At 38.6% G+C, this 12056-nt stretch overlaps 1 protein-coding gene across 1 annotated transcript; it reads right to left on the bottom strand.

The window, feature by feature from the left end:
* Positions 1-323: 323 nt before the first annotated feature.
* Positions 324-2984, bottom strand: Tchhl1 (trichohyalin like 1). The gene is made up of 2 exons (XM_090339986.1): positions 2847-2984; positions 324-2453 (listed from the first exon to the last, which is right to left on the bottom strand). Exons 1-2 carry the CDS (start codon positions 2982-2984, stop codon positions 324-326), a joined length of 2268 nt encoding a protein of 755 aa, XP_090196112.1.
* Between the last annotated feature and the right edge of the window lie 9072 nt (positions 2985-12056).

The raw sequence follows: 12056 nt of genomic DNA, 5'->3' as shown, positions 1-12056 counted from the left end.
TACCTACTAAAAGTATGGAAGAAATTTTTGTTTTTAGAAACAAAATAAAGATAAAACCACCACATGATAAACTATTGGAGCTATCTTGCTTTGTATGGTAGGAATTTTTTTTTTTTTTTACTGATTCTATTTGTTTGGTCACATATTCTTTGTTGGTGACTTCCACTGCTGAATGTTTTATTACTTGTTTTTTTTTTTGTTATTATAGGAATTTAGGGAGAGAATTTAAAGGATTATTAATTTGAATCTGCATATGTTTACATGGGCGATGTGGGTAATCAAGAGGGAAGAAGTTTGGGGCATGTTGACATGCATGAAGCTATTCATAACTTCTCTTGTGGTAATGAAAATGATTTGTTGCATTGTTGATTCTCATTCTCTCCTGCTGGCTCTTGGGGACCTTCATCCTCTTCCTTCAATGACGCAGGTTCTTCTGCTGTTTTAAGATGTGTCTTGGAGGAGGTTGAATTGTCTTCATCCAAGCTTTTTAATAGAGCTTCCTGAGTCACTGGCGTCCCACCTTCCCCTTCTTCCATCTCTGGGCCTTGTATTTTTATTTCTTTTCTGTTGCTTTCTTTTCCAGGGTTTTTTGGTACAGAACCATGGCTGGGGGAGCCTGCATCCAAGCCATCTGAGATCTGTGCTTTCAGAGACTTTCTCTTTTGGCCTCTTGTTGTGGAAATCTGTGACTTTGTGTATTCACCAGGCTCTACAGTTGCATCAGAACTTTGGGTCCCTGAGCCTAGACTCTTGTGCCCCACTCTGGTAGGCTGTTCATGTTCCTCTGGGAGCTGCACATCCTCTCTGACAGAGGATACCCCTGTGTTCTCCACTCTGCTGTTCTCATCTGGTTCTCTTTGTTTCTGGGAATCTGAGTTATTGGGGTGTCCTTCTTGCAAAATCTTTCTGTGTGAATCTACCTGACCCCGAGGATCCTCTTGCACATGTAGGTCTTTTGTCTCAGAGCTGCTTTTACTTTCCTCTGGACTTAGATTGTTGGGAGTTTCACAAGACTCTTCATCATTCTGTGTGATTGATAACTTGTTATCTTCCCCATTATAGTCATCCTCCTGTCTCATAGATGTGTCAGAAGTCTTGGTGGGCTTGCCCTGCTTTCCTTCAAACTGCTTCCTAAGTGGTGCCAACTCTTGTGTTCTTTCTCTGGCTCCTGATATTTTCTTTGTTGCAGGGTCATCTTTGCTGATCACAAATCCTTCTGCTGTGCCTTCCTCAGCATGTCTTAAGTCTTTTACTGAAACTGATTCTCCTTTAAGTTCAGAGTGATCCTGGTTTCCTTCTTCTGAGCTTAGATTCTGTGTAGCAGAATCTTTTTTGTTGTCCTTTTCTTTTGATGATCCTTGAAATTCTTGGTCCTTCCCATACTGTGTTTGGGCTTTCAGAACTGGAGCCTGAGTTTTTTTCCCAGGTTCTATCTGCTTTGCTGCTTTATGTGTCTCAGGGTTTTGCCACTTGTTTGTTTCAGCTCTAATATCAGACGTTTCTGAAACATTTGTGTGACTTCGTTGGGCTGGCCAGTCTGTGGTTTCATATAGGCTACTCTCTTTCTCGGGTTCATCTGAATTTGTGGTCTCAGGTGGTCTCCTATCAGCATCTTTTCGAGGTTCTTGAGTTTCAGATATTCTGCAGTCATCCTTGTGATCAGTTGATTTCTGTGTATGAGATGGGTTCCTGACAGCAGATTGTCCTGGCAGGGCAGTAGTCTCCAAACTGACTCCATCTTTTTTTTGTAGGAATGGTTCTTGTGTTTTACAGTGGTTCTTAATGCCCTTTTCTGCAGCAACTTCCTGGTCTTCCAATGGCTTCTGTATAATTTCTTGGGGTGCCAAGTTTTCTTTTTGTTCTCTAGTCAAGTCCCTTATCTTGGTGCCAGTTTGCTTCTTGATTGGTTTATCTTCTTCCCTATGGATATCCTGTTTACTGCTGGTCTGTTCTGATTCTTTGGCTAGCTTGTTTGTCCTGAGTTGGGCTCCATTGTCTTCCATTGCTGGTGTATCTTGGCTCTGTTCTTGGTCCTGTTCATCTCCTTCCAGATGTTGGTTCTTAGAGTCAGTGGGCTCAGATGCTTCCCATGACAGGTTAGCAGTCTTGATGTGCTCCTGTGGCTCTGTTCTATGGTGTTCAACTGCCTCATCTTCTTCATGGCTGAGTTGAGCTGCTGCTGCTATTTCTGAAGGAAGTTCTATCTTTTCTTGAGATGGCGGAGTTCCTGATGTCTGATAACTATTTCTGGTAGTTGCCTGAAGATCCACGTCATCTGGCTTCTCTGATTTAGATACCTGTCTTGGTTCTGAATGGAGTAATACTTGTATTTCATGATAACAAAGGTTCAGTAAGCCGAACATCGCAATAACAAATTCACTAAAACTGATGGTGCCATCGCTATCAATATCTAGAAGATTCAAGTTTCTCTCCACAGCATGAATGACATGTGGCTGCATGAAAAAACATGGACAAGTTAGCTTATTTGTATGTGTCAAGTGTCTATCTCCCCAGATCTCTTTTTTTGACTCTGTTCCTAAGAGTTAGTGAGAATTCATTGCTTCTATACCATTTTTCCCTCAGGAACATTTATGTGATGCATAATGGTCTGTGACTCAACTCAGAAGTCTGCTTTGATGAAGTAATAGTTTCAGTAATGGAAATTATTTTCTTTGTAGAACTGACTATGCAATTGCACAGGAAAGGTAACTATATGGTAAGAATTGGGCAAAAGTCAGTGAGAGTTGAGAGCTGGACAAAATGGACAAAAATTGCTTATGCCCATCTTACTTGGATTATAAAGTGGCAAGTAGGAAGGAAATTTTATAGCACTATAAGCATCTCACCTGAAGCAAGTCCCCAAACTCGCCCTGAAGGAGCTCTTTCAACTCTCTGCAGGTCAGTGTGGCTTTGTCATGGTCCTCCCTGGCATACTTGTAGAATGTCTCAGTCACATGGAAGACATCTCTCAAAAGGTGAGGCATCTTTACAAATTCAGGGCTGTTTGTGAGAAAAAACAAGCTTGTTTCCCAGGATAAATACTCCCTAATGCTCCTTACATCACCCACTCTATTCTGTATCTTAAAATACTGTGTTGGAACTCGAAGAGTGATTTAGTTTTGCATGAGACATTGTGATGGGATCAGATCTAGCACTGGTAGGTATTAGAATAGACACTTCTCCATAATCTGAGGTAAACAACAATATTTATTTGTCTTGGGAATACTTTATTTCAAGAAACAATTGAAAAAAAGAACTAACCCAATAGTATAAATATACAAATGAAGCCAATAGAGGAGACCAGTTCTCTGAACCTTATCTGAGAAGGCTTGTCTGCTTTTTTCCTCTGCTTAGGAAAGCAAATATAGCTTTTAAATTTAGTAAATCTTTTAGAGGGCAGAATAGCAATGTTAAGAAAATCAACCCCCATGTGGCAGGTAGAAACAACACTTTTTTTTTTTTTTGCCAGTCTTAGGTCTTCAACTCAGGGCCTGGGCACTGTCCTTGGATACTTTTTGCTCAAGGCTAGTGCTCTATCACTTGAACCACAGAGCTTCTTCCGGCTTTTTCTGTATGTGGGGTAACAAGGAATTAACTCAGGACTTTGTACATGCTAGGCGAGCATTCTACCAAGAGGCCACACTTCTAGTCCCCCCAAAACACATTTTTTCCATATATTTTTATTGTAATTAATATTGTAATCATATTCATCAGATAGAAGGTGCATTACTTCACATACATTGATACCCTTTCTCATGTCTTGGTCCCCATTTCCTCCCCCCTACCCCCACCCCTCATCTTGTTTTCCCCCCTTCCCTATCCTATTTCAAATAACATATATACAATATAACAGATAGCAAGATGAAATACTATAACAATATGAGATAGCCAAGGGACAGCAAAAGAGATGAGAGATAACATAGTTCATTAAGGACAACAATCACTCATTATATGGCTTTTGTTTCTATATCCTGGAGGTCCTTTCATTTAGCTTCATCCTATGTGGCTTTAAGTATCTAGGTTTTAGTCTATTGTAAATCTCTGCTAGTAGAGCCCAAGGTTTCTACTGATTATGACAAATGAGGGAAACCATTGAGCCTATGTTCCTTTGAGTCTGGCTTACATCACTTAATATAATTTTTCCTAAGTCTTTCCATTTCCTTACAAATGGGGTGACATCATTCTTTCTGACAGCAGCGTAGAATTCCATTGTGTATAAATACCACATCTTGTTGATCCACTCATCAACTGAGGGACATCTAGGTTGGTTCCATATCTTTGCTATGGTAAATAGTGCTGCAATGAACATTGTTGTGCTTGTGGATTTAGTATGTCCTTCCCAAACAACACATTTTTAAAGAAACCATGGTTCCATGTGAACTCACTGGTAAAATAGAGATTGAACCCCCTTGTCATTTCCAATAATTTACATGACTATACATTTTTATTTTAATATAGTTCTAAGTCTCATGTCTTATACAAAAGAATTTGTGTCCATGCCATCCAAACTGTTTGTACTTTTTCAAAAAGGAAAATGCTAAAAATCTTTCCTAAGTAACAGTGCATTTGGAATGGTTAGACTCCCAGTCTAATGTTATTAGCAGGGGTTGATTTACAGGATGTTTTCTCTAAACTACTAATGAAATCTCATATACAAGCAATGCAATAGTTGAGACTCAAAGTGTGCTCAAGCAAATAGTCTGTAAGACTTACCTTGTCCACAGGTGAGAGCAAGCGGAATGTGGGGCAGCGGGCTGTGAGCTGACAGCAGGAACTGGCACCTTTTATTGAGTCTCTAATTGCACAGTTATAAGGTAACACCCTCTGGGTCTAATGACCTGATTCATCCCCATCAAGCCCGGTCTCCCCCCCTTCTTGCTCTGAGTTGTGTGTCACATTTCCCTTTAGTTCTCGGGCAGCTTCAGTTAAATCTTAGCTTCAGATTCATCCCCCAGAATGAAGGACTGATCTTTATTATTGACTTTTGCATGACTTATTTTAAAGAATCTTCAGGACTTAAAGTTGATTTTTTTTCCAGTCCTGAGGCTTGAACTCAGGGCCTGAGCACTGTCCTTAGGCTTTCTCAAGGCTAGAGCTCTACCACTTGAGCCACCACTTCTGGCTTTTTCTATGTATGTGGTACCGAGTCTATGTATGTGGAACCCGGGTCTTTGTGCATGCTAGGCAAGCACTATACCATTAGGTCAAACTCCCAGCCTGTTTTTTTTTTAAACCTGAGGACACAATTACATTTCTATTTGATAAATCATAGATATGTCAGGGATCTCCAAAGTCACTTGACTCCTGTCTCAGCCCTCAGGATGGCCTGCATTTGACCCAACCCTGAGATGGGTATCAATCATGTATTTAAAAATAAAGGCTCCACTTAGTCATGTGACAAAAGTGGAGATTCCAGTTGATTCAGCCATTTTAATGCTCTGTACTTCTTGCTCAGAGCCAGTCAGAGAAAAAAAATTCTTGCTGGATATGCAGAACTTTGCTTACTGAAGGTGATGCTATTTTAAAAAATGTGATTGACATTGGCGTGTGTGTGTGTGTGTGTGTGTGTGTGTGTGTGTGCCAGTCCTGGGGCTTGAACTCAGGGCCTGGCTGCTATCCCTGAGCTTCTTTTGCTCAAGGCGAGCACTTTACCACTTGAGCCACAGTACCACATCTGGCTTTTTTTGAATAGTTTATTGGAGAGAAGAGCCTCATGGAGTTTCTTGCCTGGGCTGGCTTTGAACCACCATCCTCGGATCTCTCTCTCTTTCTCTCTTTTTTTGTGGGTCATGGGGCTTGAACTCTTAGCCTGAGCGCTGTCCCTGAGTTCTTCGGCTCAAGACTACCTACCTACCCCTGGAGCCACAGCTCCACTTCCCATTTTCTAGTGATTAATTGGAGATAAGAGTCTCATGGTCTTTAGTGCCAGGGCTGGTTTTGAACTGCTATCCTCAGATCTCAGCCTCCTGAGGAGCTAGGATTATAGGCGTGAGCCACCAGTGCCTGGCAGACATCTGCTTTTAAAAGGTATTTAAAAATAATTATTCAGCAGCTTTGAAATGAGCACCCAGAACCGAGAGTTTGGCCTAGTGGTAGAGTACTTGCCTAGCATGCACAAAGACCTGGGTTCAATTCCTCCGTACCACATGTATTAAAAAAAGGCAGAAGTGGTGCTGTGGCTCAAGTGGTAGAGCTCCAGCCTTGAGAAAGCCTAAGGACAGTGCTCAGGCCCTGAGATCAAGCCCCAGGACTGCAAAAAAAAAAAAAAAAAAAGAAATGAGTAGCCATATTATTGTGTTCTTTCTGTAATGTGGATGCTGAAGTAAGAACAGAAAGGAGTCTGACATGCAGAATAGGAAAATGCTTTTATTGTCTTTTAGAGTCCTCCTAGAGAGTATTTAATTAATGGAAGATTTACATTCAGTTGTTTCAGTAGATGTTTATTTATTTTGTTTAGTTGTAATTCTTTTTTATATGGTAATTCTATTTTTACTTTCTCTTTTTATCATTTTATTGTTGGGGTTATGTACAGAGGGGTTACAATAGATATTTAAAATGAAAGTTACCTATGCTTAAAAACATCCTTACCTTTTCAAAGGCTGTAAGAATAGACAGCACGCCGGGCACGTTGGCTCATGCCTATAAGCCTAGCTACACAGGAGGCTGAGATCTGAGGATCAAGGTTCAAAACCAGCCCAGGCACAAAGGGACCTGAGATTCTTGTGTCCAATTAACTTACAGAAAACAGGAAGTGGGGCTTGGCTCAAGGGTAGGGTAGTAGTCTTGAGCTGAAGAGCTCAGGGACAATGCCCAAGGCCCAGGAGTAGGGTGGTAGCCTTGAGCTGAGAGCTCAGGGTCAGCATCTAGGCCTAGTTCAAGTCCTATGACCCACAAAAAGGAAAAAAAAAAAGAATAGACAGCAAACCCATGAAAATAAATGTAAAAGACAAAGACCAAGTCATTGAAAAGATGAAAATGGAGGTAATTAAGTGAGATAATATAGGCTAAAGGCTGCATTGCTCTTCAGAAAGAAACTTAAAAAGATTCAAAATAATCAAATCAAGTGCAAGGTAACTGAATGTTGGGGAAAAAAAATCTCCTCTGATATCTATAAATAGTTTCTCGGCATCCCCTTTCCCACCAAAAGGGTGAAGACTTTTTTGAAAGTAGAGATTGGCATATGAAGATCAACTTAATTTTGATTAGTTAGCATCTATTGAATACAAACTACTTTCCAAGCCTATACCCGGTATTCTAGTTGCATAAATCATGCCTCTGTGCCCTGGAGGTCACAGGCCAGTCTTTTTTTTTTTTTTTTTGCCAGTCCTGGGCTTGAGCTCAGGGTCTGAGCACTGTCCTTGGGATTTTTCAAGGCTAGAACCCTACCACTTGAGCCTCAATGCCACTTCTGGCTTTTTCTATGTATGTCGTACTGAGGAATCGAATTCTGGTCTTTGTGAATGCTAGCCAAGCACTCTACCACTAGGACAAACTCCCGGCCCTCACAGGCCAATCTTATGAGATATAGTTGAAGGAATTTGAGGATGTTTAGGCTGAATTTGAGAGAAAAAAAGTTAGGAGAGACATATTAACTGTCTTCTAATATCTGAAGAGCTTTCTTGGGTGTGGAACAGAAAGGAACAAATGTTCATTGAGCACTCATGATATGTCAGATGCTTTACATGGGCTATTTTAACCCATACAGCCCTTACAGGTAGTTATTATCTTCTTTGAGCAGATAAAGAAGTTAGGGCTCTTAAGCTGTTGGGCAACTTGCCTATGGATGTGTACTTAGTAAATGGCAGAGTAAAGATTCAGAGCTGAAATGTTTCAAGACTATGTCTCTGAGGCCACAATCTTGCTATTATTTTAAGTTCCTTATTTTGTGTAAGGTAGCGAATTCAACAATATAGCTCAAATTAGTGGTTAAGAATTTCTAGAAAGAAGACTAAGTGTTATTAGGAACTTTGTAGTGAATGCAACTACCTTACAATGATGTTTCTAATGCAATGAAGATCTCTGTCACTAGAACAATTCACATAGAGGCTGAATCATTATTCATTACTTAAATTTTAGGAGTCTTGCCATTGAAAGAGAGGTAAGATACAAATGGCTCATTGGAGAACACAGAACTCTTCTAACTTCAAATATCATTGCTTTATGCTATAGACTATTTAGAAAGTCAACACTGGCTCTTGCCTTGTTACTAAACAATGTGAGGACTGACTCCTGAGTCCTTATTCAGGTACTCCTACTTTTCTAGGGCTTACTCAAGATCATTTAATTAATACTTATACTGTGGTTGGTTAGTGAGTCACAAGGATGGCAGAAGAGGAAGAAGATTGCTCCTGCTCTGGTATTTGATAAAAGCATTTAGACTGTAGTATAATAAGACACAAACAACTCTACCACTACCAAAGAGAAGACCCTGATTGCATTTTCTTTTAAATAGGCTTTTAGAATAGCCTCTCTGTGATTTTGTATGGAGATGACATAGTAAAGAGGAGAGAGAAAGAGGGAGAGAGAGAGAGAGAGAAGGAGGAAGGGAGATAGGGAATGGCAGGCAAACAGAGTAATGAAAAGATAATTAATCTAAAACTATCTTTAAGAGTTTATTATTCCTTGAAGATCACAAGTCTTAAATGAATGTTTCAAGTAAAATCCATATGATGGCTACTCTAGAAAAGAATGGCCAATGAAACAATTTTCAGTTATGATACTACAAAATTTGACAATAAAAGATATTTTAGTTTATGTTCATATTTTTATTATCTTTGTTACCATAAAAGTAATAGCAGTTTGTTCAAGATGGTAGTAGAATGACCCAATGTGTGTCCTTTTTTTATTATTATATTTAAGTAGTTGTACAAAGCAGTACATATTATTATGTCCCTTTTAGAATTTCCTAAAATAAAAGTTCAGTGTATAAAAAGAAAAAAATTAAACTAGAATTATGAATAAAACTGAGGAAGAATGATACCGAATCAGATATTTCTTTTTTTGTGTGTGTGCCAGTCCTGGGTCTTGAACTCAGGGCCTTGAACACTGTCCTTGGGCTTTCTCATAGCTAGAGCTTTACCACTTGAGCCACAGCACCATTTCTAGGCTTTTTTCTATGTATGTGGTACCAAGGAATTGAACCTAGGTCTTTGTGCATGGTAGATAAGCACTTTACCAGTAGGCCAAAGTCTTGGCCTCTGAATCAGATTTCTATACTAGTGTGGAAAATTGGAAGTAGATGATTAAATGTCTGGCATAGCCAGAATATGTTTGAGGTGAAGACCTGACCATTTGAACAAGGAGAAGTATTGAACTCAGTACTTAGCAGGTATGATAGAGGTGAATGAGAAGTAAGACTGTAACCAGGAACAGTGACCTCTTTGGTCATTTCCATATCCTTCTTCCACTTAATTTTTTATTTTTTTGACAGTGTTGGGGCCTTGGTACTGTTTTTTTTTTTTTTGAGCTTTTCAAGGCTAGCTCTCTACCATTTGAGCCACAGTACCACTTCAGCTTTTTCTGTATGTAGGGTACCAAGGAATCAAACCCATGGCTTCATGTATGATAGTCAAGCACTCTGCTACTAAGTCATATTCCCATCCCCAACCAGGTCATTCTTATCAAGCACAATTGTATAAATGAAGTAGTATTGGCTGTAGCTGGCACATTATTCTGTGTTTAAGTAGAACTATGTGTTCATGTGTGAGCACATAATAGTATACAGAGGCCCTTGTATAATCAACATAAACAGTATATTTAGCTTTGGTCACAGGGTTTTCTTTCAGGTGACCAAGAAATAATGGCAGAATAAGTAAATGAGTCTAACATGAAACTTTAGTAATTATCTGGCACTAGACAAATTCATAAACATTTCTGAACTTAATTTCCTTGTCTAGAAATGAGGAAAGGAGAATGAAATATCTAGAATGCTAGAATGCTAGTAGCAAGTAAATGAAATAACATAAGTAAAAATAGTTAGCAAAAAAGTTTGACTTATGATATTTTTTGCTCAATTAACTGTGAGAAGGCTGCCTCAACCACTGTAATAGTACTAGGCCAACATAGTGTCTGGAACATAATACATGCTCAGTAAGTATTAAACTAAAAAATATATAGGAGTATGATAAGAAGAAGTAAGACCAGAATTAAAAACACCAAATGTACTCTCATCACTACCTCTTGTTGCTTTGCTTTACTTTGTGTAGATCTAGTATCTTATGAAAATTGAAGTGTATGGACTACACCCTAGTCATTTCTTGTATTTGTTCACTTCTCATTTTACACCTTGCACAGATTATTTCTACTTTTCAAAATCCCAAAGAGTAGGACCTATTAGAAGGAATGTTGATATAGGTGGTAAATCTCAGCTATTTGGGAGGCAGAGATCAGAAGGAGCATACATAATTTGAGACCAAATTTGAAAAAAGTTAGGCCAGGTTTAAAAAAAGTTAAACCCTGTCTCAAAAACAAACCAGGTGGGGTGGGTCACTCCTGAAATCCTGGCTATGTGGGAGGTATAAGGAGGAGAATTGTAGATTAAGGCTAACCTCAAGCAAAAACACAGGATGAGGTCTTGAGTTCCCCAGTATTGCCAAGAGAAAGACAGAGAGAGAGACATAGAGAGACAAAAAGAGAGATTTTATAGTACTCTATGAAGACTGTTAAACCTTAAGTTCATTCTATGTACTATGCTGTCTCCCTGCTAATGGTAAAGAATCCTAGCTTAGTCAGATCAGGCTCTATGCACATGCTTTATTAATGAGATTGTTTCTATTTCTCTGGAGAAACTTGAGTGATACAGATTTTATGGTCTATTATTTCAACAACTCCATTTCTTTTTTCAAGAGGAAAATATTCCTAATGGTCACAGTGAAGCGTTCTTAGTCTCATGTTAAAATACTGTGCTCAAGAGTTGTAGAAATTTGATACATAAGGTAAATATTTATGTACTGTATTTAAATTCAAATCTCTGTAAGGAGCCATTCAGAGTCTGGAATTGAAATCTCACTTCTGTTTCTGATATATATGACCAGAAATCACCTTTTCTTTGGTCTACTTGTGCATTCTTACCACACTAAGGGATGTTTAGTAAACAAAGCGACTCCAGTACTCAGGTAGAACTATAATAAACCAAAGAAGAAATCATCTATATTCTAGCAATGTCTTAGTGATGCCTGAAGTTGAGAGATTTTCAAGATAAGATAAAGGAATTAGGGCTTCAATATACAGAGTGAGGAATGGCATTTTGTACAAATGGACAATAGAGGCCCTAGGCAGAAAAGAATTGTAAAAAGCTGTATTAAGTCATTCATTTACACCTAGTTATTGAATGCCTCATTTTATGCATCTAAGTCTTAAAACTCCTTGAGATAGTAGGATAAAGTTAAGAAGGCTTGTTAGAAAACCAAGAATCCCCGAACATATATCCCCCCAAATATATTTATATTTCCTTAGGATTTCCTAGAGCTGTTGTTTATTACTTAAAATGGAAAGAATGTACAAAATAAAAGCCATCCAAGTTGTAGTCTCTTGTTTACAAGGTATTTACATCTCGTTAAGAAGAAGAAGCAGGTATAAAGTCAACTAAGGCAGACTATTGTAATCACATAATGAGTAGCAAAGATAATAGGTATCTTAGAACCTCAGTGAAGAGAAATATTGTTGTGTATCAATGTGATTAAGGAAGATTTTAGACAGTAGATGGGACTGAGTAGGAATGGACCTGATAGTAAGAAAAGAGGTATTCCAGTAGATAAAACTATACCAATATTTCTTTGAAGTAAGGAAAATGTCTTGAAATGAAAATACATATGGTGGTTCTGAGATAGTGTGGAATCCAAAGGGTAAAAGATAGATTGACACTCGAATGTGACAGGTCTTTTGTTCCAAACAAAAGAATTTGGACATTATCTTGTAAAAAAATGCTACATATTTTTTAAGGGGAGTATTGGCAAATCAGATTTCTAAAATTTTTGTAGTTGAATGCTTGCCATGGACATCCTGAGGGTTCAGAAAATAAAAACCAGCTCAGAAATATTTATCTTTTAGTTCGGTTT

The sequence above is a fragment of the Megascapheus bottae genome, chromosome 10 (assembly GCF_031878675.1).
Source record: "Megascapheus bottae isolate mThoBot1 chromosome 10, mThoBot2.hap1, whole genome shotgun sequence".
NCBI classification, from domain to species: domain Eukaryota; kingdom Metazoa; phylum Chordata; class Mammalia; order Rodentia; family Geomyidae; genus Megascapheus; species Megascapheus bottae.
This window is presented reverse-complemented; position numbering and strand designations above follow the sequence as displayed.

Coding starts and splice junctions, on each gene's coding strand:
- Tchhl1 (XM_090339986.1), bottom strand. CDS start 2,984: ATGCCTCACCTTTTGAGAGATGTCTTCCATGTGACTGAGACATTCTAC. Junction 2,454..2,846: donor AGTTTGGGGACTTGCTTCAG/GTGAGATGCTTA, acceptor TTTTTCATGCAG/CCACATGTCATTCATGCTGT.